The sequence below is a fragment of the Symphalangus syndactylus genome, chromosome 10, assembly GCF_028878055.3.
Source record: "Symphalangus syndactylus isolate Jambi chromosome 10, NHGRI_mSymSyn1-v2.1_pri, whole genome shotgun sequence".
In the NCBI taxonomy this organism is placed as follows: Eukaryota; Metazoa; Chordata; class Mammalia; order Primates; family Hylobatidae; genus Symphalangus; species Symphalangus syndactylus.
The window spans coordinates 11,527,197-11,553,787 of record NC_072432.2 but is presented as its reverse complement, the minus strand read 5'-3'; the positions used below and the strand labels follow the sequence as shown (position 1 = coordinate 11,553,787).

The 26,591-nt window shown below is 50.6% G+C and overlaps 1 protein-coding gene and 2 long non-coding RNA genes across 14 annotated transcripts in view; 1 reads left to right on the top strand and 2 right to left on the bottom strand.

The window, feature by feature from the left end:
* PFKFB3 (6-phosphofructo-2-kinase/fructose-2,6-biphosphatase 3) overlaps positions 1-1,742 on the bottom strand; it is a 263,188-nt gene extending 261,446 nt beyond the window's left edge. For 7 of the 10 annotated variants that reach the window (XR_010113795.1, XM_063610046.1, XM_063610048.1 and 4 more), the window contains exon 1: positions 1,428-1,552. Coding sequence is in view for 9 of the 10 variants with exons in the window: in XM_063610046.1 (XP_063466116.1) it covers positions 1,428-1,443 (16 nt within the window). In the remaining variant the exon portion in view is untranslated. Of the gene's footprint in view, positions 1-1,427 lie in introns of all 10 variants that reach the window. The other 3 variants (XM_063610054.1, XM_063610045.1, XM_063610053.1) reach the window with 1 other exon arrangement.
* Positions 1,743-4,741: 2,999 nt separating this feature from the next.
* LOC134731496 (uncharacterized) lies at positions 4,742-25,584 on the top strand. 3 transcript variants are annotated; one of them, XR_010113801.1, is made up of 5 exons: positions 4,785-5,366; positions 8,694-10,323; positions 18,900-19,000; positions 20,272-20,427; positions 25,012-25,584. It is a non-coding gene; the product is annotated as an uncharacterized lncRNA (long non-coding RNA). The 3 variants fall into 3 exon arrangements; XR_010113802.1 differs by lacking the exon at positions 8,694-10,323 and having other exon boundaries at positions 4,742-5,366; positions 17,553-19,000; XR_010113800.1 differs by lacking the exon at positions 8,694-10,323.
* On the bottom strand, positions 12,217-16,336 carry LOC134731497 (uncharacterized). The gene is made up of 3 exons (XR_010113803.1): positions 16,138-16,336; positions 14,840-15,866; positions 12,217-12,647 (listed from the first exon to the last, which is right to left on the bottom strand). It is a non-coding gene; the product is annotated as an uncharacterized lncRNA (long non-coding RNA).
* Positions 25,585-26,591: the final 1,007 nt, after the last annotated feature.

Genomic DNA, 26,591 nt, shown 5'->3' with positions numbered 1-26,591 from the left:
TTGCTGGCTGTCACCTTCCTTCTGGCCACCCTCCCCATCTCCCTACCCCAACGGGACAGGAGAGTCAGCAGCCACCTTCACCGCCAGGAGCCCACGCTGATACCTAGGCACCCTCTGTTTGAAAAACAAGTCCAGTACAGCCTCCAAGCAACCGTAGCATCACGCTGGCCGTGCCTCTGAGTTATGAGAGAAGAGAGGCAGAGGGGTGGGTGCGGGGAGGGAGAGACGGCACAGCACAGGCCCAGTGCCAGGGGAGGCCAGGCTCTCCCCCCCATACACACACACACAGCCAGTCCTTAACGTCCTTAGTGTGCCCAGGTCGCAGTGGGGGAGTCTCGGGTGTTGAATGACAATCATCACCAAAGCTCAACCCCTCCCAACCCAAACACAACTCTGATTTGAAAGTCAAATCGAGGCCCCCCTCCCCACACTTCTGCAGCTCCCACTTCTCTCCGGGGTCTTTGAGCTGAGAGTGGCCCAGGGCTCTGGGCAGTGCTGGGCCTCCAACCACCCGGCCTGTAAACCGGGGTCCAGTGGCTGGGACCCCCCCCGCCCCGGTGCGGGTAGGGAACATGAGGTAGCCGGGCCTTTCTGGCAGTCCCGGCACGCAGGGCGGAGAAGGCAGACGGCAGCCCCTGCAGGAGGGGCCGGGCCGCGCTCATCAGCGGGCCTGAGTTTGCTTTTCTGGGAACGGCTCCCATCCTCACGCGGCGGTCCCTATCCATCCGTCGGTTTTGCCCAGGAGGCAGCGGAGGCTGGAGGCTGAAATGACTGCGCCGGGGTCAGAGGGCGGGAGGGGCAGAGGCGGGACTCAGGCCCAAGCTGCCTACCTCCCGCGCCCCGCTGCCCCTCTCCGTGCCCCCGAGCTCACCGCTCCCGCCCTCAGGACCCCGGGCCCCGCCGCCCTCCGGGTCTCTCCGGGTCGGGGGCTCTGGTCTATCGGGGGCCCTGGTCTATCTGCGGCCCGGGGCTGGAGCGCAGCGGGAAGCGGGAATTCGCTGCAAGTGCCGCCCCCGGCTCGGGCACGTGGTGGCGGCCGCGGAGTCGCCAGAGGGGACGCGCGGGTCTGGAGGAGGTAGCGCGGGTCTGGAGGCACAATGCGGGGCTGCAGAGGAGACGCCGGGCCGGAGAGGAGACGCGAGGCCGGAGGGGGACGCGCGGGGCCGGAGGGGGACGCTCGGGGCCGGAGGGGACACGCAGGACCGGAGGAGACAGTGCGGATCTGGAGGGACACGCGGGTCCGGGGCGCAGCGCAGGGCGGAGGGGACAAGGCGGAGCGCGTCTAGCTCGGCCCGGGGCGGCACCGCCGCAGCCCGGGTGTACAGCGCTTCCGCGCCTGGCGAGGACCCGAGGCTCGGGTACCCACAGGCGGCCGCTCAGGTCCCCGCGCGCGCTGGGGGCGTGGGCCGCGTCACCGGGACTCCTACCTTTCCTGAAGGGCATCGCGCCGGGGGCGCTCCCCGCGGGGCTGGCCCGCGACACCCAGACAGGACGACGTCCAAGCGGCAGCCCCGCGGCTCGGGGCGCCTGCGGGCGGCGGGGCGGGAGAGGGAGGGGAAAGGGACATATTTGGTCAAAGCCTGGCGCGTCACGGCGCGGAGGAGGATCCGCGGCGAGGCAGGAAGCGCGGGGCGGTGCCAGCCGTGAGCTCCGGGCGCCCTCGGGCTGCTGGGGGAAGCCGTGGTTGTGGGCCGGGCCGCCCTGTCCCGCCCAGTTCCCCCAGGTCCCGCAGGGGCGGCCCGCAGCCCCCCAGACGCGGAACTTGCCGGCCTCGGAGCTGCCGCCTGCCTTGCGGACTCCACGGGACAGGGGAAAAGTGGTGCAGGAAGAAACCAACTCCTTTTGCTCTCTCGGGCTGTTCCGAGCCGTCCTTCCCGAAGGACGGGACCTGAGGGAATTCCATCCCATTTTTACTTTTATGTCCTACGGGCACAGGGGACACGCTCAAATCACCAGCTGGCTCAAACTGAACAAACTGAAATTGTGTAATTTTTTCTTTTTCTTTTTTCTTTCTTTTTTTGTTTGTTGTTTGTGTGTGTGTGTGTGTGTGTGTGTGTGTGTGTGTGTGTGTGTGTGTGTTTTGAGACAGGATCTCACTCTGTCGCCCAAGCTGGAGTGCAGTGGGATTACAGGCGTGAGCCACCACGCCCAGATAATTTTTCTAAATGTTTTTGTAGAGACGGGTATTGTCATGTTGCCCAGGCTGGTCGGGAACTCCTGACTTAAAGTGATCCGCCCACCTCGGCCTCGCAAAGTGCTGGGATTACAGGCGTGAGCCACCGCGCCCGGCAGAATTGAAATTAACTGCTGGCTAGAGGGAGCACCCCAGAAACTCGCGTCTTTCACTGGGGGCCGCCTCCCCACTGCCTCGGTTTAACCTCGACCCCTCCGCGTCCCGCCGGCTGCCTTCTCTCCACCGCACGGGTCACAGCCTGACCGAATCCCGATGTGCTTATTCGTGTGTGGGGTCTATGAAAGCAGCCAATTTTTTTTATTTTGTTCGCTGTTTTCCCGGAGCCTGGAACAGTCTCACACACAGCTCAATAAATATTACTTAATATTACATCCCTTACTCAAGGGAAGTAATAGTGCGACTTAAGAAACGGACATACGGAAATGCAGGGAGTCACCTCCCGGCACCACTGACCTTGCCTCTGCAAAGGCCAACATCTGAGAAGATGCCTTTTATTCCTCCCAAATGTCTAAAAAGCAGACCTTCTTTGGAGCCAGTTAACAGTTAATTGTTGTGAAAAGTGCTATTTTCTGTTGCATTTTGAAAAACAATGATGTCAGGAGCAAATCTCCTGATCTCCTGATATTTAAAACACCCGTGCAAATAGCAATTGGCCCGCTTTCCATGCGGTGGCAAAAATCATGCAGGAAAGGTACAGCCAGTATGTGTGGGTGGTTTTTTTTTTTCCTTTAATCTTTCATAATCATAATTTGTTTCTTAGCCTGCTACCGTTCGTGGGTAATAGTCCAAATTCCTCCCTCTTTGGAAGGGAGATGATGCCACTGGGAGGAAGCCACTGTGGGGTGGGACGGTGTCTTGCCAGTTGGCTTGGGACAGAGCTGTTGGTGGAGCCTTCAGAACAGACCCTGCTCGTGGGCCTGGCTGTAGAGGAAGTCCTGAGCCCTGACTTCAGCTTCTGCACCACCCCCTTTGGGGGTGTGTCAGCGGAGCAGGAAGTGGGGGAACAGAAGGGCGCCCCAAATTCGAAGTTAGGTGTAATCGTCAGCTCCCTCTGTCCTTTTCCCTGCCATAATTGCAATGGCAGGTGGACCTGGACTTAGCTCCATGGACTTACCTGCTACAGAAGACAAATTTAATCCAAGGCCAAGGGTTCCAGATAAAGCGTGCATCATCCTGCCTGTATCAGACTCGCCGCCACGGCTGTCATAGTAAGGCCAGAGCACATGCCCTCAGAGGTGGATGGTGCCGTGGCTGGATATTTGGTCTTTGATCCTGTTTTCTGGTCCAGAGCTTCTAAAACCCTTGGGATCTCCAGAGGGATGAGTGTTTTTTGAATGTCAATGATAGGACTGGGCAGCTCTAGGATGGGGTCTGGGAGCTGGAATTAGTCAGAACTTTCAGCTCAGACCTCTGACCTTTGGGGAGGGGAGAGGGGCTGGAGATTAAGTTAATCACCAAAGGCCAGTGATTAATCAATCATGTCTACATAATCCAAAAAAAAAAAAAAAAGAGCCCCAAATGACAGAATGTGAGCCAGGCACCGTGGCCCATGCCTGTAATCCCAGCACTGGGAGGCCGAGGTGGGTGGATCACTGGAGGTCAGGAGTTTGAGACCAGCCTGGTCAACATGGTGAAACCCTGTCTCTACTAAAGGTACAAAAATTAGCCAGACGTGGTGGCAGACACTTGTAATCCCAGCTGCTCGGGAGGCTGAGGCAGGAGAATTGCTTCAACCCAGGAAGCAGAGGTTGCAGTGGGCCGAGACCATGCCACTGCACTCCAGCCTGGGTGACAGAGCCAGACTCTGACTCAAAAAAAAAAAAAAAAAGGAATGTGGAGAATTTCTGGGTTGGTGAACACATAGAGGTGTGTTGGGAGGGTGGCAGCCTGGAGAGGACGGGGAAGCCCCTTGGCCTTCCACCCCCCCTCACCTCATCCTAAGCATCTTTTCCATCTGGCTGTTCTGAGTCCAATGCTTTATATTAATAATAAACCAGTACCAGTAAAGTGCCTTCCTGAGTTCTGTGAGCTGTTCTAGCAAATTACTGAATGTGAAACTGGGGGGGGAGGGTGGGGGGAGTGTCGGAAACCCCCGACCTTGTAGCCAAGTTGGACAGAAGCGTGGGTACCCTGGGCTGGAGTCAGGAGGCTAGTGTCTGAACTCAGGGCAGTCCTGACGGACTGAGCCTCGGAGCCTGTGGAGTTAGTGTCAGATTTGAATGGAATCATCAGTTGGTGTCTGGAGAGCCGGGGAAACTGGTTGTCAGTGTGAAAAAAAACCCACGCACTTGGTATCAGAGGTGTTGTGAGTAAAAACAGGTCAGACTCATGTATTCTGATCTCGCTACTCTGAGTTCGTTTGAATCCCGTGTAGAAAAAAAAAAAAAGAACATTGGAACTCGTTACTGTCTTGTTTCTGTTCCATGTTCAGATAACCGCCCTCTCAGATTTTTGTGGTTGTTTAATAGTCCCTGAGAACATTTGTTCTCTCACCACCAACCAGAGTCAGCCAACTAGGATTGATGTCAGTGTCAAATAACTCAAAGAGTGGTTCTGTGTTGTCCTTCGCAGAAGGCAAATCCACCCGGCAGGAACGGCTGCCTCTGCAGATCCGTGAGCCCATAGAACAGGGCGGAGGGGATTGGATTTGCTGAGCCATCCGGGATTGAACAACGAACTCGCCACAGCCGTGCTGGTCAGGGACAGCGGGGACCGTGGGCACGGTCCCTCTGGTTTTCAGACCTGGAGAAAAGATCTGAAGCAATTTTAAATTAAGACTATATTCCCAGACCTGTCAACAATATAGTATGAATCACAGAACTGAGTACTTTCATTATTACTCACCAAACTTTCAAGTGTGTCTGCTGACATCTCCGTGCTCAGTCTGGACTATTGATGTGAGCACTGCTGTGCTCCAAAGGAGCTCTTAGCATGTCCAAGTGGTGTTCAAAATGTAACCCGATCGCAAGGGTTCGTAAGGAAACCAAGGATTGCCCGGCCAGGCTCAAGTCTTCCTCATCCTTCTTCCTTCTGTCATCATTTGAGAATGGTCACCGTACGTGGCATGATTTGGTAACCGGAGGTCCTGAGCGCAAAGGTTCTCAAACCTGAACAGATTTCACAGCCACCCACCTGGAGGGCTGGGCACACCGATTGTTTCCCGAGTTTCTGAGTAAGTCTTGTGGGGGTGGGGGGCAAGAATGCGCCTTTCTAGCATTCTAGGTCGAGTGCCAGGTGATGCTGACCCCTGTGCTGCTTAGTTCAGTCCACTACTTCTGGGCCACACCTCAGAGCTGAAGAGGAAAGGAGCGACTTATGCCTGCAGGTGACCTAGGGTAGGGACCCCAGGGCCCCAGGGGCTTCAGACCCACTATGCGGGGACCCCTCCCTGGGCAGACCTACCCGCAGATGAGCTCTCAATCCTGAGGCTCCTGTGGCCAGGGCAGGGGGAAAGGGAGGCGCCGCCTTCCTCCCTTATGTCGGTGCCCAGGCTCCGGGGACAGCAGGTGCCGTGGCGACAGCTTCCAGTTGTCCTCATTGCAGGAAGAAAAGGGCTCCTTCCTGGAGTTTTCTCCGGTTCCTAGGCTGACGGCTCCCATGCTGTCTCGGAAGGGAGGGTGGCACTCAGTAGGAGGGGATCTGACACTCCCCACTCGGAAACTCCTGCCTGCCACAGCCTCTCTCTGGCTGCATGTTTGCGTTTTGGGCCTTTCCTCTCTGAAGATAGAGAGTATGGCTTTGTCTCCCATTCCCAGCAAAGGAATTCCAGGCATGTGGGAAGCATGCTGGGATCCTTTGATGCGGGCGGGCACAAAGGCAATAAAGAACGTGTGTGAAGGAGTGTGGGGGGCAGGGCCAGCCAGGTCCACGGAGTACTTGAGGCCGATGCCTTTCCTGTCCACGCCCACCCGAGGCCTCTGCCACATCTCCAATGTGAGAGTCCAGAGCCGTTCCCACTACCTCGCTGTCCCCACACCACGGCCCGCGTGTGGTGTGGATCCCCCTCCTCAAGCTCCCCATCTCCTTGGAGTTTGCCAGAAGGCTGGGGGATCTGGGACGGGTCTGAGTCCCTGCTGGGTCCCTTCCTATGCCGTGTGAAAAGCGCTCTTTGAGCCTCAGTGTTTTGTCCATGCAGCACGAGGAGAGCTTAGTAAATGGGTGCTTCTATTGTTATTGTCAGTATTATCATTATCATCATCATTATTATATTAACATTATCATCATCATTATGATCATTGCCATTATCATCATTATTGTTTAGCTGGGAGCAGGGAGGGGCTGCTTTAACTGCCCCAGGGTAGTGAATAGGAAGCTGTGGTCTCCAAGAGGAGTGAGGAGGAGTGGTGGGCACCACTGCTGAGAGGGACAGGACAAGAGAAACCCCACCTGCTGGGGCATGGGCTCCCAGACCATTCGTGTGTGTGTGTGTGTGTGTGTGTGTGTGCACGCACATGCATGTGACTGTGAAAGGATTCATGATCCACAGTATCGGAGAGAACTATGAACACTGAAAGTAAGTAAATGAGGCCGGGCGCGGTGGCTCACACCTGTCATCCCAGCCCTTTGGGAAGCCGAGGCAGGTGGATCACCTGAGGTCGGGAGTTGGAGACCAGCCTGACCAACATGGTGAAACCCTGTCTCTTCTAAAAATACAAAAATTAGCTGGGTGTGGTGGCGCACATCTGTAATCCCAGCTACTCAGGAGGCTGAGGCAGGAGAATCACTTGAACCAGGGAGGCGGAGACTGCAGTGAGCCGAGATTGCACCACTGCACTCCAGCCTGGGCAACAAAGCAAGACTCTGTCTCAAAAGAGGCAAGAAAGCAAGCAAGCAAGCAAGCGAGAAAAGAAAGAAAGAAAGAAGAAAAAAAGAAAGTAAAGGAGTGCATCCACCTCCCAGGTCTTGGTATTCTAAATACCATCCTCCAATTAAAGGAACCAGGAGATCTCAGAGGGTTAGAGGGTTAGGGTGCGAAAGCACGAGATGAGCCGGGAGTATCTGTGGTGCCCCAAAGTGATGGGGACATGTCCCAAAGACACCAGGGCCGACCTGAAGGGGCTCTTCTGGGACAGTCTGAAGAACAAGATAGTATGGTAGTAGACAGATTGTGACCCACGGAATTAAAGAAGAATCTTGAGCCCATACTGATTTAAATAAATAGATGAATGAATGAATGAATGAATGAGGGAAGAGAGAAAGCTTTTCCTTACAGTAGAATTCCAACCAATACATGTAGAAGGAATCGTGGAACTAGAAAAATCACCATTTGGTAAATGCCACAGTGTACTCGTTTCAGGGAAGAATCATCAGTGGGTGTTAAAAGTAGTGGGCAAAATACCATGAGAAACAGGATGTGGACAGACTCAAAGCATCTCCCCACCAGATAATTATCCATTACAAAGGGGAAAATGGTAACTTTATAGGGGAGAAATCTGGCAGACCTCACCAGGAATGGGCGGAATCAACGTCACGTCCTTCCCGACATGGTTCATAGAAAAGGATACCCAGTCATATTTGTGGTATTCCTGCCAAAAATACATACGCTGAATCTAATCGCAAGGCAACATGAGACACCTAAAATAAGGGATGTGCAACAAAATACCCAGCCAGGACGTCCTCAGAAATGTCCAAATCACCAAAGACAAAGCGGGTGGAGGAAGCGTTCCACATTTAAGGAGACTGAAGAGACATGATGACCAACAACCGCACAGGGGGACCCTGGACTGATCCTGAATCCCCAAAAGGATATTCATAGGACAGTTGATGAAATGCAAGTTAATTATTATTCACTTATTATTAGCCAGTTATTAATTCTCACATTTTGATAACTGTGCTGTGGTTATGTGACATTTAGGGAATCTGAGTGAAGGATAAAGTCATAAGTCATTTAACCACGAGGATGCATTCTCAGATTGGCCAGGTACAGTGGCTCATGCCTGTAATCCCAGCACTTTGGGAGGCCAAGGCAGGAGGATCACTTGAGGCCAGGAGTTCAAGACAGCCTGGGCAATATAGCAAGACTCCATCTCTACAAGAAAATTTTAAAAATTAGCTGGGTGTGGTGGCAGTGCACGCCTGGACTCCCAGCCACTGGGAAGGCTGAGGAGGGAGGATGGCTTGAACCTGGGAGGTTGAGGCTGCAGTGAGTCATGATCACGCCATTGCACTCCAGCCTGGACAACAGAGCGAGACATGTTTCGAAAAAAAGAAAAGAAAAATCAGTTTTCTTCCACTAAAACAGTATGTTTAATTTTCCTAATTTGCTGTTTATACAGTATGGTCCTCTGCTCCAAGCTTAAAACAAAAATCTATAGGAAACATTGCCTTTCTAGATGAAGCTGAGATGGAACAGCTCTTGTTCTACAGGTGGGGCTGCACAGGCTCTCACCACACATCTCTGACCTCAGGAAAAGCCTGTGCTGAGTGACCAGGAGTTTCTTGTCACTGCTGCATTTTCTTCTTCTTCTGTTTTTTGTTTTTTTTTTTTTTTTTTTTTTAGACAGGACTGTTGCCCAGGCTGGAATGAATGCAGTGGCATGATCACAGTTCACTGCAGCCTCAACCTCCCGGGCTCAAGCGATCCTCCCATCTCAGCCTCCCAGATACCTGGGACCACAGGTATGTGCCATCACGCCCAGCTAATTTTTTGTATTTTTGTTAAAGACAGGGTTTCACCATGTTGCCCAAGCTGGTCTTGAACTCCTAGGCTCAAGTGATCTGCCTGCCTTGGCCTCCTGAAGTGCTGGGATTACACGTGTGAGCCACCACACCTGGCCTCATCCCTGAAGCATTTTCTGCCATGTCTTAGGCTGCATTGGTGACATAATCTGGGGGCTGCCGCCCCTCACAGCTACGTGACTTCATACGCAAGCTCCTTGGCCTCACTGTGCCTCAGTTTCCTCATCTGTAAAATGGAGACAATAATAACACCTGCCCCTAGGTGGCTGTGAGCATTGCATGAGATAACATGTGTGTCAGTCAGGGGTTTTGGTTGCAAGCTAGGGATCCAACTCTGGGTGATTAAATCAGAGAGGAATTTATTGGAGGGTATTGGGTAGCTTATAGGTTTGGGAGAAAGTCAGGAGAACTAGCCAAACCTGTCAGAACTCTGGCCAAATTCACATCAGAGAGCGGCTCTGGCAAACTCAGGATGCTAGATCCGCATGGGGGTACCACCTCTTGAGCCTGCTCCTTTGTCTCTTGAGTCACCTTCAGAGGCTGGGCAGGAGCCTCTGGCTCCCCCGTGGAGGTCTCAACCTCACCCCCTTAGCTTCAGGGAAGGCTGGGGAACCATCTGATGGTTTCAGCAGCTATAGTGCCTCATAAGTCTGTAAGGTGGGGAATTCCCCAACCTAGGAAACGAGCTCAGATGAGGAGCAAGAGAGAAAGAAGAGGGGATGGGGTGTGGAGAAGAGGAGAGGATGCCTTTGGAGCAGAAGCCAGCCGTGGCAAGCAAACAGGTTGGTCATCGCAGGTGTCCTCCACCACCCCAGGCTCCCTTACCTCCCCTTGGCCTGCTATCGGATCTAAAGAGGCTACCGAAAAAGAGGAGGTGCAAAACAGAGGCATGAGTTGTTCAAAGTCAAAGAACACAATGAGGGAAGAATTAGTGATTTCAGAACTGGAATGAACCTTATAGCTCATCGAAACCAGATGCCCCATTTTACAGAGGAATGAGGCATTCGGAGGCTAAATGACTCGTGCGGGTCCCCCAATAGCTGATGGCGAAGCTGTGAATTCAGACCCCCCACTTCGCTTGAGCAGTGACGGGAAGCTGGTGACTTCAGGCTCCAGCAGGTCAGCCCGGGGTTCAGGGGGCGGCTCCTGGGCTCCTGCTCAGCAGCAGCTGGAGGGGGGCTCCCCCTTCCTGAAGCTTTGAGAGCTGGGGGGCTGAGCACATTCTTGGGCTGTTGGGTGACACAATTCCCCTCTCTGAGTCCCCCAAAGGAATGGCTGTGGCTTCCTTCAGTTACAGGGCTTCCTATATTAAATCTCAGCTCTTCGAAACACCCAGAGTGGTTTATCTTGTTCCGACTGGACCCCAATTGAAACAGACATAACACAAGGAAAAGAGCCCAGGATTTCAAGGTGGAACCTGGTTTTGCCACTTACCATTTGTGTGGCTTTGGGTAAGGCATGTAACTTTTCTACCTTAGTTTGTCCATCTGTAAAGTGGGCATATTCATACTTCATATTAGGTCTATAGAATAGACATTTCATCAAGGTTGAATTTTTTATGTGCTTACATAAAGGAATATCTTTCTTTGTAGGAGCAAATGGGCTTGATGTTCGTTTGTAGGGGTAAATGGGCTCAGATGGCTCAGAAAAAAATACGAACTCGCACATGACACACACATGCAGAAAGATTTAGCACATACATAGACAACTGGTGAGGAACAATTGGTCAGTGTGGGAGAAGGGGATAGAGGTGTTTTTCAGTTTGAAACTGTTTCAAAATAAATGCTTTCAGGGCTGGCACGGTGGCTCATGTCTGTAATCCCAGCACTTTGGGAGGCCAAGGCAGGCAGATCAGCCGAGGTCAGGAGATCGAGACCATCCTGGCTAACACGGTGAAACCCTGTCTCTACTAAAATTACAAAAATTAGCTGAGCGTGGTGGTGCACGCCTGTAGTCCCAGCTACTCGGGAGGCTGAGGCAGGAGAATCATTTGAACCAGGGAGGTGGAAGTTGCAGTGAGCTGAGATCGCACCACTGCCCTCTAGCCTGGGCAACAGAGTGAGACTGTGTTTCTAAAACAAAAAAACAAAAAAACAAAACAAAAAAATGCTTTCAGGAAGGAAGAGACAGATGTGCTAATTTACATCTACTGAACTTCAATAAATGTGCAATTTAATGAAGGTGATGTTTGTTTACTTTCTATTGCTATGTAGTGTTCTTTTTTAAACACACACACACACACACACGCACACGCACACACAGATTTTGTGGTTTAAGACCCACCCTTCATTAGCTCCCAATTCTGAAGGTTAGAAGTCGCACTGCCTGGCTGTGGCTCTGCACAGACCTCGCCCAGCGGAGATCAAGGTGCTGACTGACTGAGTTCTCATCAGGAACCTCTGGAGAAAACTCCACTTCCCAGCTCCTCCTTGTTGGTAGAATTCAGTTCCTGTGGAGTGAGAATAGGGTCCCCATTTGCTCGCTGGCTGTCAGCGGGGTCACTCCTAGAGGCCACCCTCGTTCCATGCCACGTGGCTCCTCCTTCCACAAAGGCAAGGGCAGGTTGGATCTTTCTCATGCTTTGAACACTGATGTCTTCTTCTGGGTCCTGCAGGAGAAAGCTCTCTGCCTTAAAGGACTCAGGCCCCCAGCAGTCTGCCATCTTACAGTCAACTCATGGGGACCTTAATTCCATCTGCACAGCCCTTCCTGGCAGCTCCTAGGTCAAAGCCGAGCTGAACACCTGGGAGGAGGCGTACACACGGGCCCAGGAACCTGGCAGCAGGCTGCTGGTGGGGGGGCATGGGCTCCCCAAGGGCCCACGGTCGGCCTGGCCCAGCCCTAGCACAGCTGGTGTGCTGTGTGCACCCTTTCTGTCATCCTCCCCTCAAAACGCAGCTCCTACGTGCTGCCCTGGCTCTGGGGAAAGGCGATGCATTATCCTTTCTCCTCCGTTCAGCTGAAGTTTCAGACATCAGGATTCCTCTCTAGGGAGAGGCTGTTTTCTTCTCCGTGGCGATGCCCCGACAGAAGGAGAAGAGCATTGCGTTGATTGTCCCACCGTCCTGGCAACTCCACAACCGGGGAGCAGGACAGTGCCCAGGACCGACAGATCGGGCAGCCACCCCTCCTTCACAAGGGACGAGGAGCCACAGGGAGACTGTAGAGTCAGGAAAGGCTCTTGCCAGCTGTTCACAGGGTCACTTGGGGCCTCCACAGCCCGCTGAGCCAAGGACAGTGTCGCACGGGTGACGGAGGCCCTGAAGACACCAGAGCCCTCAAGCACGCCCGGCTGTTCCCTGTCTGCTCTCAGGAAGCCCAGCCCCTGGCAAATAGGCAACAGGTTTTTTTTATTTTTTTTAATGTTACAAAGAACCTTCACATAATTTTTTCCATAGCATCCTGACAAACTCTGGATTCAAGCGGAGGCAGCATTCACCCATTTCTCTGCCGACAAAGCCGGCCTTGGCCAGGGTAGTGACTTGCCCGGATCGCTCAGCCAGACCAGGGGCAGAGCCCCAACGCCAGGTCTCCTGGCCAGCGCTGTGTCTCCTCCCGCTCCATCCTCGTCCGAAGGTTGGGACGTCACAGTCCTTGGAGGCTCGCTTAGCTGGGAACTGAGGACCTTCCATCTCAGTGTGCTGAGTCTTCATGACCTGCATAAGGCCGAGGAGCCTGGCTGCCTCTTTCCCAGAAATTAGTCTCGGTCTCTAGGGCCAAGTGGTTGTTTTCTACTGCATTGCGCTCCTGGAATCCTGGAATACGCTGCTGTCTTCTGCAGAGGAAATCAGAGTCATGGTGACTTCAAATTAATCGCATAAGCACTCCCAGAGAGAAACGGGAGTCTCTGTGGTGGGGCTGCACTTTGCTTGTAATGAGGACGCTTTAGAGGTCAAACTAAACCACGCAGGAGAGCCAGGCCGTGTGGGCGGGGCTGGGCCTCTGCTCCAGGCACTCCCTTCCTCCACCTCTTTCCTCACCTGTAACATGCAGACAGTGTTCATCAGGGGCCAAATGTGAGGAGCAAATGACTTTTTTTTTTTTTTTTTTTTGAGACAAAGTCTCGCTCTGTCACCCAGGCTGGAGAGCAGTGGCACAATCTCAGCTCACTGCAACCTCCGCCTCCCAGGTTTAAGCGATTCTCCTGCTTAACAAAATAAGATTCTCCTGCTTAACAAAATAGATTTTTCTCCAGCTCAGGCTGGAGTGAAGTGGCGCAATCTCGGCTCACTGCAACCTCCACCACACAGGTTCAAGCGATTCTCCTGCCTCGGCCTCCTGAGTAGCTGGGATTACAGGCATGTGCCACCACGCCCGGCTAATTTTTGTATTTTTAGTAGAGACGGGGTTTCACCATGTTGGCCAGGCTGGTCTCAAACTCCTGACCTCAGGTGATCTGCCTGCCTCAGCCTCCCAAAGTGCTGGGATTATAGGCATGAACCACCACTCCCGGCCTGTGCCCAGCCTACTTATTTATTCCTAACTTTATCTTTTTTTTCAATAAGCCTTTTGCACTCCTACATTTATTTTTAACTTTTATTTTAGGTTCAGGGATACATGTACAGATTTGTTATATGGGTAAATTGTATGTCATAGGAGTTTGGTGTACAGATTATTCTGTTACCTAAATTATAAGCATAGTACCCATAGGTAGCCTTCTTTTTTATTATTATTATTTTTAAAAAATTTGAGGCAGGGTCTTGCTCTGTCACCCAGGCTGGAGTGCAGTGGCATGATCACGGCTCACTGCAGCCTCTACCTCAGGCAATCCTCCCACCTCAGCCTCCCTAATAGCTGGGACCACGGGCATGCACCATCACATCTGGCTAATGTTAAGTTTTTGTAGAGATGGGGTTTCGCCATGTTGCCCAGGCTGGTCTCGAACTCCTGAGCTCAAGCGGTCTGCCTGCCTTAGCCTCCCAAAGTGCTGGGATTACAGGTGTGAGCCGCCGCGCCCGGCTGACAGATATAGCTTTTTGGTCCTCACCCTCCTCCCACCCTCCACCCTCAAGGAGGCCCCGGTATCTCTTGTTCCCTCCTTTGTGTCCTTGTGTCCTCAGTGTTTAGCTCCCACTGATAAGCAGAACATGCAGTATCTGGTTTTCTGTTCCTGTGTTAGTTCGCTTAGATAATGGCCTCCAGCTCCATCCATGTATAACTTTATTTTATAATACAGAAAACATTGAACAGTCATTGTTAAGGAAAACTTTGATGACTGTTCCTATTCAGAAATTTACTTATTTAAATGTCCTTGAAATTTTTTCTTTTGGAGACAGAGTCTTGCTCTGTCACCCAGGCTGGGATGCAGTGCCACGATCTCTGCTCACTGCAACCTCCACCTCCTGGGTCCAAGCGATTTTCCTGTCTCAGTCTCCTGAGTAGCTGGGACTATAGGCAGGTGCACACCACCATGCCTGGCTAACTTTTTGTATTTTAGTGAAGACAGGGTTTCACCATGTTGCCCGGGCTGGTCTCAGACTCCCGAGCTCAGGCAATCCGCCCGCCTCAGCCTCCCAAAGTGCTAGGATTAGAGGCATAAGCCACCACACTTGCTGCCTTAAAATTTTTAAACTGCATTTATAATATTAATACTTTATACTTTTAAATACTTCAATTTATTCACAAGCATTCTCAAGTGCTTAACAACTAACTTTGGCGAATCTCTGGTTTTTTTAAATGTTCCCATACTGCCTACAATCTTAATAAATTGGCGTTGAATATCTGAGTTTAAATCACAAATCTATATCAATTACTCAATTACATATTTTAAGTTGGAATCAAGAGGCCAGTCCATTCATTGCATTTAAAATTACAAGTTAAAATATGCCACATCCTCTTAAAATGGCAACTTCTTAAAATATCAAATATGTACAGATCGCCTAAACGTAACCCCAAAATATCAAAAGTATGAGTTTGTTTCACGCTTCTCTGTGTAAACAGACTTTTCCAGGGTTAAGAGAGACTTACCCAGTAAAGAAACAATGATGTCATTACCAGCAAGTCTGGCGTCCTGTCCCAAGGAACTGAAGTTGCTTATTGACCGGAACAACCCCTGCTCAGGACACAGAATTGAATTCTTGCCCATAAAAGGGACAGAAAATACGGAGGCCTGTTGGAGCTCTTATAACAGGAGTTCCTGGCCCCCCAGGGGGAAGGGGTCCCCACCACGCTTGCTTCCAGACCTACTGACTTTCCTTCAAAGACCACAGTGGCCTCAAGGGGGTCAAGAGCCCACCCATTCAGGTGCCTGGCTGGTTGGCTTGGGATATCCCTGGCCCAGTCACACCCCAATTCAGGTGACAGCCCAGGAGCTGTCAGCAGACCCCCTCCTGGGAGTGTGGAGAATTAGCATTTCTCTATCCTTGCCAAAAAGCAATCTCAGTTAGTGCAGATGCAAGAAAACCACATCATCTTTCTCTCCCCATGGGGGAAGAGCTAGCTTTATTAATTCTGGAGTACAAATTAGTCATCACTGTCATTCTAGCTAAATCGAGGTCAGCTTTCTCCCGATTTAGGCTGAAATTAGCAAAGACCCTTCTGATTTGACAGTCAAATGGGAAGGGAATTGATGGATCCCAGCACAGAGGTGGAAGGTGAGAGGCTGCAGGGATCCCAGGGTGCCCTGCGCTTCTGTTGCAGCCTTTTTTCTTTCTTTCTTTTTTTTTTTTTTTTTTTATATGGAGTTTCACTCTTGTTGCTCAGGCTGGAGTGCAATGGCCTGATCTCAGCTCACGGCAACCTCTGCCTCCCAGGTTCAAGTGATTCTTCTGCCTCAGCCTCCCAAGTAGCTGGGATTACAGGCTCGTGCCACCACACCTGGCTAATTTGGTATTTTTAGTAGAGATGAGGTTTCCCCATTTTGGCCAGGCTGGTCTTGAACTCCTGACCTCAGGTGATCCACCCCCGCCCTCAGCCTCCCAAAGTGCTGGGTTTACAGGTGTGAGCCACTGCGCCTGGCCTTCTGCTGCAGTCTTGATGCCACGTGCTTTACTCCCTGTCTCAGAGAAAGAAAAAATTTTTTTTTGCTCTTTCCCTAGAAACCGAGAAAAGTAGGTTAATCAGGCAAACAAGTGGTAAAGATAAAAGACTCCCCCGCTCCCCACTGACCCCACCACACACACACTCACACACACACACACTCACACACACACACACACACTCCTCCAGGTCCTGGCTCTCCTCCTCCTGCCCCAGCAGCTGAGCCTGCAGCCCTCCCTGCTCCCACCCCCACCTCAGGGGCTTGGACTCCTCTGCCCTCTGCTCACCTTCCCCATGGCTGCCCAGTCATCCCCAACTGGCAACATTCACTGCGATGGGAAGGGCACAGGCAGCTCAAGACTATGTCGCTTCAGGAAGACGGGAATCCCCCGTTCACACCACAGAATGAGGTTTCCTGTGTGCAGAGAAGGAGGAGGGCTGGGAAGAAGCAGCTGGAGACAGGAAGGAATGACGTGCAAATGATGTAAAGAGAAACGACACTTCTAAGTCAAGAACAGAGTGCTAAGAGGAAAGAGGTCTGTACTGGAAAATGAAAGATTTGGATTACATGGAGAAATTTTTTTTTTTTTTTTTTTTGAGACAGAGTCTTTCTCTGTCCCCAAGGCTGGAGTGCAGTGGCGCGATCTCGGCTCGCCGCAACCTCCACCTCCTGGGTTCGCGCCATTCTCCTGCCTCAGCCTCCCGAGTAGCTAGGACTACAGGCGCCCGCCAACACGCCCGGCTAATTTTTTGTATTTTTAGTAGAGACAGGGTTTCACCATGTTAGCCAGGATGGTCTCGATCTCCTGACCTCGTGATCCGCCCACCTCGGCCTCCCAAAGTGCTGCGATTACAGGCTTGAGCCACCACGCCCGGCCTACATGGAGAAATTTTCTGAGAGTGAAATCTGTTACAAATAGATTTGGCTGGCCGGGCATGGTGGCTCACGCCTATAGTTCCAGCACTTTGGGGGGCCGAGGCGGGCAGATCACCTGAGGTCAGGAGTTCGAGACCAGCCTGGCCAACATGGCGAAATACTGTGTCTACTAAAAATACAAAAATTAGTCAGGTGTGGTGGCGCACACCTGTAATCCCAGCTACTCGGGAGGCTGAGGCTGGAGAATCACTTGAACCAGGGAGGTGGAGGTTGCAGTGAGCCGAGATCGTGCCATTGCACTCCAGCCTGGGTGACAGAACAAGACTCTGTCTCAAAAAACAAAACAAGAAAGAAAGAAAAAGAAAAAGAAAAAGAAATGGCTTCTGGGATATAGGATCTGCAATGCGTGAAACCACAGCCTGGTTTTCTGTCCCAAGCTCCCGTGCTGCCATCCTCACTCCTGGCTGTTCAGGCCCCTCCTAACAGCTGTGTGTGCGTGTGTGTAGATACCGCGCAGATTGTGTGTGGCTCTGCGTGTAGAAGTTCAGGCATCAATAACAGGACTGCTGGAATTATTTTAGGTAGGGAGGCCTCCTCAGTGCACCCCAAATCTCACCCCCTGGAAAGATCACTAAGCTGTTACACATGAAACCAGTGTTGACTGAAAAAGGTTCATCAACTTCACCTAATAGTTTTTGCTGATGGGGTAGAATCTTATCTCTCGAGTGTGTTTGCACCCTTCAGAAATGCTTTCGGCTACATGTAAATGAGAACCTGACTCAAGGAGGCTTAAACACTTTGGGATTTGTTTTTCTCACAAAACAGGAAGGTCTGGAGGCAGCAGCAGTTAATCCTGCTTTGAAGGCTGAATCATGTCAAGGACAGCCTCTGTAGTTCCTGCACCCTCTTCCTCAAGGCTGCAGCTGGGCTGCGGTAGTGGCAGGCATCACGCTGCATTTGGGATTCGGGCAGCAGCAGCGTATGTCCCTTTAATCCAGAAGGCTCAACACCCTCGGGACCCCTGCCCGCCCCCAGTGGATGTCTGCTTGTGTCTTCTTGATTAGCTGCAAAGTGGTGCTGAGAGAGAGCAGATGGAACGTTTCTGAAAAGTTAAATACAAGAAAGAGTTTGGGGAATGCGAATCGGGTTGGTCTTTTCCCGGGTCAGCCCCAGTGCACCTCTTTCTATAGAACACACTGCCCCCACCAAAGGCTTGGAGGACCACCCTCAAGACCACCCGAGCCATGGCATCCACCTTCCCGAGTCCTGCGTATCCAGATGACATGCAGGCGTCCCCCTGGGGTCCAGAGGGAGCTCTTCGTGATCCCACCAGCTATAGCCCAAAGACATGTAGTCGATCATCAACATATCGAGTAAGGAATGGTGGAAGAGGAAACAGACCATTGCAATACGATCCCCCTCCAGAAACTCAGAGGATGGGAAGACAAAAAGAGTCACACACGAGATCCCGCTGGGAGGAGCAGTGAGGTCTCCCTGCCCTGGCAATACAGCAAGCTCCCCAGTGAGCCAGCCTGGCACCTCGTATCAGACCTTCCCACTAACTTCCATGGCCTCTGGGAGGGTCCTCCAAGGCCTCATCTAAGGGGGGCCCTGGGCAGGACACCCTTGATGGAGAACGTAGGGTTTTGCAATTCAGTTCTTGAGTATGGGTTCAGGGGCTGCAGATGGCTTCGTGGCCTGAACAGACAGGGGCTATGGCTAGCCAGCCTGAGGGCTTCTTTGTTGCTGTTTTTGAGATAGAGTTTCACTCTGTTGGCCAGGCTGGAGTGCAGCAGTGCAATCTTAGCTCACTACAGCCTCGACCTCCGGGGCTCAGGTGATCCTCCCACCTCAGCCTCCTGCGTAGCCGGGACCACAGCAGGCACGTGCCACTGCACCCAGTTAATTTTATTTTTTTTAGAGATGGGCTCTCACCATGTTGCCCAGGCTGGTTTCAAACTCCTGGGCTCAAGTGACCCTCCCACCTTGGTCTCCCAAGGTGCTGGGATTACAGGAGTGAACCACTGCACCCTTTGATTTCTGGGACAATGTAATTACCTTACACATCTAGCTGTAAATTCCTCGTCTATTCTATTTGGTCGCACACTCGAGCAGCCATAGCAAAGGCCTTCTCTCCACACATCATCCAACCTAACACCTTCTCTCTCCCAGAGGCTGGCCCTGGTGACCTGCCCACCTCCTTGTTTGTCTCCTGGAGACTGACCCTAGTTGCAGGAAAACAGGCTCAGGGCTGCCACTGATTCTACATTATGGTGAGTTGTTTAATTATGTCACTGAATATTACAATGTATTAATAATAGAAATAAAGTGCACAATAAATGTAATGCTCCTGAATCATCCCCAGACCATCCCTCAACCCTGGTACATGGAAAACTGTCTTCTACAAAATTGGCCCCTGGTGCCAGGAAGGTTTGGGAACCACTGTTTTATGCTACAGCTTTAGTCTCTAGGTCTCACAACAGGTGGGCATGCAACTGATCATTTACCATCAAGTAGGACCCTGATTTTCCAGGCTGAAGGAGTTGGGTCCCCGCCCCACCACTGGACCTCCTCTTAGCCAGCGCCATACATTGGTGTCTGTCCCGTGGAGCCACTGGCTCTCAGATACCAAATTCCCTATCCGTTAGGTATAGGTATGTTTTTTGTTTGTTTTTGAGATGGAGTTTTGCTCTTGTTGCCCAGGCTAGAGTGCAATGGTGTGATCTTGGCTCACTGCAACCTCTGCCTCCTGGGTTCAAGCGATTCTCCTGCCTCAGCCTCCCGAGTAGCTGGGATTACAGGCATGCGCCACCATGCCTGGCTAATTTTGTATTTTTAGTAGAGACGGGGTTTCTCCATATTGGCCAGGCTGGTCTCGAACCCCTGACCTCAGGTGATTCGCCTGCCTCGGCCTCCCAAAGTGCTGGGATTACAGGCGTGAGCCACTGCACCCTGCAGGTGTACGTTTGTTAAGTAACAGAAACCCCAAATTACTGTGACTTAACAAAAAGGGATTTCTTTTTCTTGTAGAAGTCAGGGTGAGCAGTCCAGGACTGGTGCAGAGGCTGGATAACGTTCTATTCCACCCACTGCAGTGAGCTGGAGTTGCTCACGGTCTGCGCCCTCCCCTGCATCTCCAGGCACCGGGCCCCAGTTCAAGGTTGAAGCCAGGGACACAGGAGTTGCAGCGGCTGCGTTTTTCCTTTCACCAAGAAAATGAAAGCTTTCCCCAGAAGATGGAGATATTTCCACTTTTATCTCCCCAGACAGAATGATGACACTTAGGTGCTGGGGAAGTGAGAAATTTGTTTCCTACAGAAGGGGTTTCCCGGAGAAGGGCTGGGGATGACAGGTCACCAGCTCAGCAAGGTCCACAGCGCTGCTCTCTGGGGAGGAGGAGAGGGCCTCTGCCGGCCTGCAGGGCCTGTTCAAATCAGGTGCTTCGTACCTGATTCCTTACAACTCACTCAGAGCAAATGGTTTAGACAAGCACCAATCTGGAAGGAATTGAAAACACTTTGCTAGATAAAATGAATCATTTCAGATTCCCAAAATTAACTGAAGTTCTGTACGTCGGCACAAAGTTGTGGCTTTGCCATCTGACAGAGGAGGCGCAGCAGTCGCCTCTGGCGGGGTAGACTGAGACCTGAACGCTGAGGGACTTAAGACCAGCGGTGCCGTCCAGGCCTGGCTGCAGACGGTGAGTAGCTCTGCCGCTCAAGGATCAGGCAAAATGTGCGAGCCAGTGTTAACTTTTGAAGTTTTGGTGTGGATGAGTGTTCAGTGGCTTCAGTGAAGAGTTCACGCTTTGGAATTACAATTTTTGTCTTTTTTCTTTCTTTCTTTTTATTTATTTTTATTTTTTTTGAGACCAAGTCTCGCTGTGTCGCCCAAGCTGGAGTGCAGTGGCACGATCTGGCTCACTGCAACCTCCGCCTTCCGGGTTCAAGCGATTCTCCTGTCTCACCCTCCCGAGTAGCTGGGACTACAGGCGCGTGCCGCCACACCCGGCTGATTTTTTTTTATTTTTAGTAGAGAGGGGGTTTCACCATGTTAGCCAGGATGGTCTCGATCTCCTGACCTTGTGATCTGCCCACCTTGGCCTCCCAAAGTGCTGGGATTACAGGCGTGAGCCACCGCGCCCAGCTGTGTTTTGTTTTGTTTTGTTTTGTTTTTAATTTGAATCGTCAGTCACCAGAATTTTTTTTGTTTTAGTAAGGCTGTAAAAGCCAGAAAGGGGGAAAAAAGTAATATATTTTCTCTAAGCTCTGAATGTGGGGGTTTCTTGGGCCAAATTATATTATACCTTCATTTGTTTACTAGCATTGTTGTTTACATATTTTAGAATCATATTTGTGTCTTTTTGAATAGGATTTTGGGGTATCTAATACTTTAAACAAATTCTCATACTGCCTAATAGTAAGCTCTTTTTTTTTTTTTTTTTTGAGACGGAGTCTCGCTCTGTCGCCCAGGCTGGAGTACAGTGGCACAATCTCGGCTCACTGCAAGCTCCGTCTCCCGGGTTCACGCCATTCTCCTGCCTCAGCCTCTCCGAGTAGCTGGGACTACAGGCGCCCGCCACCACGCCCGGCTAATTTTTTTGTGTGTTTTTAGTAGAGACAGGGTTTCACCGTGGTCTCGATCTCCTGACCTCGTGATCCGCCCGCCTCGGCCTCCCAAAGTGCTGGGATTACAAGCGTGAGCCACCGCGCCCAGCCAATAGTAAGCTCTTAATGAATCCCTCCTCAATGGTTAACTTCAGTGCTATAAAAATATATACTTTCCTGAATGTTTCTTACTCTGTAGTTAAGTACAGAGGTAGCATCTTTCAATACTGGAAAAAACAAGTTATATCACTATTTCCTCCTTGCCTAATATTTCCAAATTCATTTGTTTCAAAAAGAAGTTCTGCCTTGAGTCTCTCCTTCCCGTCACGCCCAGGGAAGGTAATCTACCCAACACAAATCAGCTCACTACAGGCCACTAAACAGCTCAGCAAATCTGGTGGCACCACCCTGTTGGAAATGTTATTTCAGTCTCCGGAAACAAGTTCTGGGTGTGCCCGGAGGATTGGCATTAGCGGGAGGGGACTTGCTTCTCGGAGCGAGAGGCTGTGTGGGAGAACAGTGGGAAGCCTGAGAGGACATGTGAGCCGGAGGGATTATTTTTGTCATAAAACATGCTTTGTCCAAAGGCTTGGAGGAAAAAAGCACTGGCTTCATTTCTGCACAGTCATTGTTGTTAAAATAGCACAATTGGTGGCATGCAGCAGAATGTGAAGATTCTGTATCATCCTCCCTGAAAGGGTGAAGGTGTTTGTGAGCTTTATATGCCAATGTCCACCGTGAAGGCCAGAGGGCATTGGAGACTTTTTTTTTTTTTTTTTTTTTGAGACAGGTTTGACTCTGTCACCCAGGCTAGAGTGCAGTGGCACAATCTCGGGTCACTGCAGCCTCCGCCTCCCGGGTTCAAGTGATTCTCCTGTCTTAGCCTCCCAAATAGCTGGGATTACAGGCACATGCCACCATGCTGGGCTAATTTTTGTATTTTTAGTAGAGAGATGGTTTCACCCTGTTGGCCAGGCTGGTCTCGAACTCCTGACCTCAAGTGATCCAATATGGTTGAGCTGGATCAGTGGGTGTTAGGCATCAGAACTGCCCTTGAAGGCTGGTATGGTGGCTCACACCTATAATCCCTTGCACTTTGGGAGGCCAAGGGGGGACGGTCGCTTGAGCCCAGGAATTCAAGCCTGGGCGACAAGAGCAAAACTCTGTCTCAAAAAAAAAAAAAAAAAAAAAGCAAAAACCAAAACAACAACAAGAAAAAAAAACAAGAACTGAATGTGTTTTCCTTTGGAGAACGGGACTGGGGGAGGCAGAGTGCTGTTCTGATTTATGAGTATTTGAAGACTTAGTTGATTTTATAATTATGTACAGATATTATTTTGACAAAAACTAAAATTAAATAGGAATACCAACTGTAAACTTACTTTTCAACCCAAATTTTGGTAATAATTATGCAAAATTCAGTTCAGAATGACTTAATCCAGTTGCACCCTCATAAAATACCTGTGTATACAGCGGTCATCTGGGAGAGTCTATTGAGTCACCATCAGCTTACTTCTGAAGCGATTCAGCATCAATGATTGTTACTTAGTTCCTTATTCTGAACCTAAGCACAGTATTGCAAGTAACTGCAAAGCATGTCTGCCAAATTATCAGACTTTTATTCCACTTATTCCTTCTGCTTTTTTCCAAGAGAAATGAGTAATAAAGTTCCCTTAGCAACCCCCTTCTTGTCAACCCACTTCCTCCCCTCATGTGAAACCTGGTTTCAGCAAGCCAGGGAACGAACCGGCCCATGGATAGACACTGTCTTAGCTTATCGGAAACCTTATGTGTTCACTGCTTAGATTTGAGCCTTAAGTTGTGGGAGAAAAATGCAACAGGAAGAGAAGAGGATAATAGAGATTTAATAGGAGGTATTTTAATATTGTGTGAGAGTACAGAGGAGGAAAAAGGGTGGTTACTAAATAAAAAAACCCAGCTGTTATCAAATCTGCAATTTGCTGATACCCTTTGACCATATTTAAAAATACATTGACCAGGTGCAGTGGCTCAGTGCCTGTAATCCCCACACTTTGGGAGGTCAAGGCAGGAGGATTGCTTGAGTCCAGGAGTTCGAGACAAGACTAGGCAACACGGTGAAACCCCGTCTCTACAAAAAATACAAAAATTAGCTGGACATAGTGGGATGTGCCTGTAGTCCCAGCTACTTTGGAGGCTGAGCTGGGAGGATCGCTTGAGCCCAGGAGTTTGAGGTTACAGTGAAATATGAATTTAATAATCTTGACATTTCATATAAATGACATTTCAAAATCTTTACAGTATCTTGCTATAAATAAAGTAACGTGTACAGCTCCATCATTTACATAAATCTAGACCCTCACGGCTCTGGTCAGGACTCAACCACCTCTATACCTTAGTGCCTTAGATCAGGGGTTGCCAATAAAAGAGAAAAGAGAGAGACCAACCCGGAAATCCACTGACTAGTAAAAGTCCCAGAAAGAGAAATACAGTGAAGGAAGGAGGGTCAATTATCAAAGAACTATTATGAGAAACACTTCCAGAATTGAAGGATATGAGTTTCTGGATTGAAAGAGTTCATCCCCTGGCCAGGCACAGTGGCTCATGCCTATAATCCCAGCACTTTGGGAGGCCGAGGTGGGCGGTTCACTTGAGGTCAGAAGTTCAAGACCAGCCTAGCCAACATAGTGAAACCCTGTCTCTACTAAAAATACAAAAATTTGCCAGGCATGATGCACATGCCAGTAATCGCAGCTACTCGGGAGGCTGAGGCAGGAGAATCGCTTGAACCTGGGAGGTGGAGGTTGCAGTGAGCCGGGATCACACCACTGCACTCCAGCCTGAGCAACAGAGCAAGATTCCGTCTCCAAAAAAAAACAAAAAAACAAAAAAACACAAAAGACAACAAGAGGGTTCATTCCCAATGCCCACCATGCTGAATGAGAAGAGGTCCACGGCATAGTCGTGAAACTTCCAGACAGTGGTTCCAGAACCTTCCAGAGAGAAGAAAAACAGGTCAGCAAGGAGGACACTGACTTTACCAACAGCAAAACAAGAAAATGAGAATGTAGCAATGCCCTCAAAATTCTGAGGGAAAATGGGTTTTAATCAAGAAGTCCACATTTAGTCAAACTAGCAATTCAGCATGACAGAATTATGATTTTTGTGGGTGGTGGTGAGTGCCTGTGGTCCCAGCTACTCTAGAGGCTGAGGTGGGAGGATCGCTTCAGCCCCTGAGTTCAAGGTTGCGGTGAACTATGACCGCGCCACTGCACTCCAGCCTGGGCAACGGAGACCCTGTCTCAAAAGAAAAATAGAAAAAGAAAAATGCAGAATTAAGATTTTTCAGGCCGGGCGCGGTGGCTCACGCTTGTAATCCCAGCACTTTGGGAGGCCGAGGCGGGCGGATCATGAGGTCAGGAGATCGAGACCACGGTGAAACCCTGTCTCTACTAAAAATACAAAAAATTAGCCGGGCGTGGTGGCGGGCGCCTGTAGTCCCAGCTACTCGGAGAGGCTGAGGCAGGAGAATGGCGTGAACCCGGGAGGCGGAGCTTGCAGTGAGCCGAGATCGCGCCACTGCACTCCAGCCTGGGTGAGAGAGCGAGACTCCGTCTCAAAAAAAAAAAAAAAAAAAAAAAAGATTTTTCAGACATGCATGGCCTAACAAACTGTGTCTTCCCTGTATCTTTTCTTAGGAAACTACTTTAAGATAAGCTCCACCAAAAATAGAGAGGGAATCAAGAAGATTAAGACACAGGATCCAGCCCAACGCTCCAGCATAGGAGAGACCAAGAGAACATTTGACAATCCACTGACTTCCTAGAAAACAGAAGAGTGGGCTGGGCATGGTGGCTCACACCTGTAATCCCAACACTTTGGGAGGCTGAGGTGGGTGGATCACCTGAGATCAGGAATTCGGGACCAGCCTGGAGAAACCCCATCTCTAAAAATACAAAAATTAGCCGAACGTGGTGGCGCACGCCTGTAGTCCCAGCTACTCGAGAGGCTGAGGCAGGAGAATGGCGTGAACCCAGGAGGCAGAGGTTGTAGTGAGCCAAGATCGTGCCACTGCACTCCAGCCTGGGAGACAGAATGACACTCCGTCTCAAAAAAAGAAAAAAAAAAAAAAAAAGAAGCAAAGTTTAGCTTTCCCATGCCCCCACCCCCCGCACCCTCCCCCCCCCACCAAACACACACACACCCTCCTATTCATTCTTTCAAGTTAGGCCTAGGGCAACATTAAAAAACAAACCTGTAATCAGTATTTATATGATATGGCATTTTGTGTATTCATCTCAGCTGAGTCAGTTGTATATCATGGTTAATTACCATTATTTTACAACTTTGGAAAGCCCCTCATCTTCCCGCTCCCGGATGGACCACGAGTTCTCCAGGCCCCTGTACGGCTATGGACCAAGACTTCTTTCATCATGACCTTGGGAACTGCTTTCCTCTCTCCTACTTTGGGTTCCCTATTTCCCCGAGTCAATGCCGTCTTTTTCTGGGTTTACTCCTTCAGTTGTAGCGAGTTAGACTGAATGGAGATGAGGGAGGTGGAAAGTAAGTACAGCCTCTTCTTCCGAGACATCTGCTTAGGAAGAGAAGGAAGGAGCCTCATGAGGATGTATTTAGAAGTATGGAGGCAGAGACCAGCAGCAGGCCAGCTAAAAAGTTAAAAGTAGTTCCCGCGGGGGAGGTATGCAGCTGGGGACTGTTGTTTCTCAATTATGGGGCTTGTGGTGCCAATAAACCTCACATGAGTAGCAACTCAGCAGGCCCAGGATACGTGTTGGAAGGAGAATGAGGGAAGGGGCAATTCTCCAGGCAGCGGGGAGAGCGTGAGCAGAAGTCACTGCCAACGCTCCCACCACAGGAACCTAAGGGAAGGCGCGGCGCAGCGAGGGCAGTGAGAACGCCCCGGCTTCCAAGCAGGAGTCTAGACGCGGTAAGGATTGTGTATATGGGAGTGGCTTGAACAGCTGAGGCATTGCCTTGGAAGATGAGAGGGGTGCACGGTTAAAGCAGGGAGACCAGCGGGAGCCCACGGGCCTATTCCCAGGAGATGAGGGGTCAGAAATGAAGGAGCTCCACTGCGTTAACATGAAAGATGGAAAAGAAACAGAACCGGCGGTCCTCAACTACAGACTGGATCTAGATAGAAGGGAAAGTGAGGAATCGAGGGTGATTCTTGGGTTTCTGAGTTAGATGACCGAATAGATGATGCTTTCCCCCAAATCACAGAGTTTAGCAGGAGAGCTTGAAAGGGAAGAAGTGA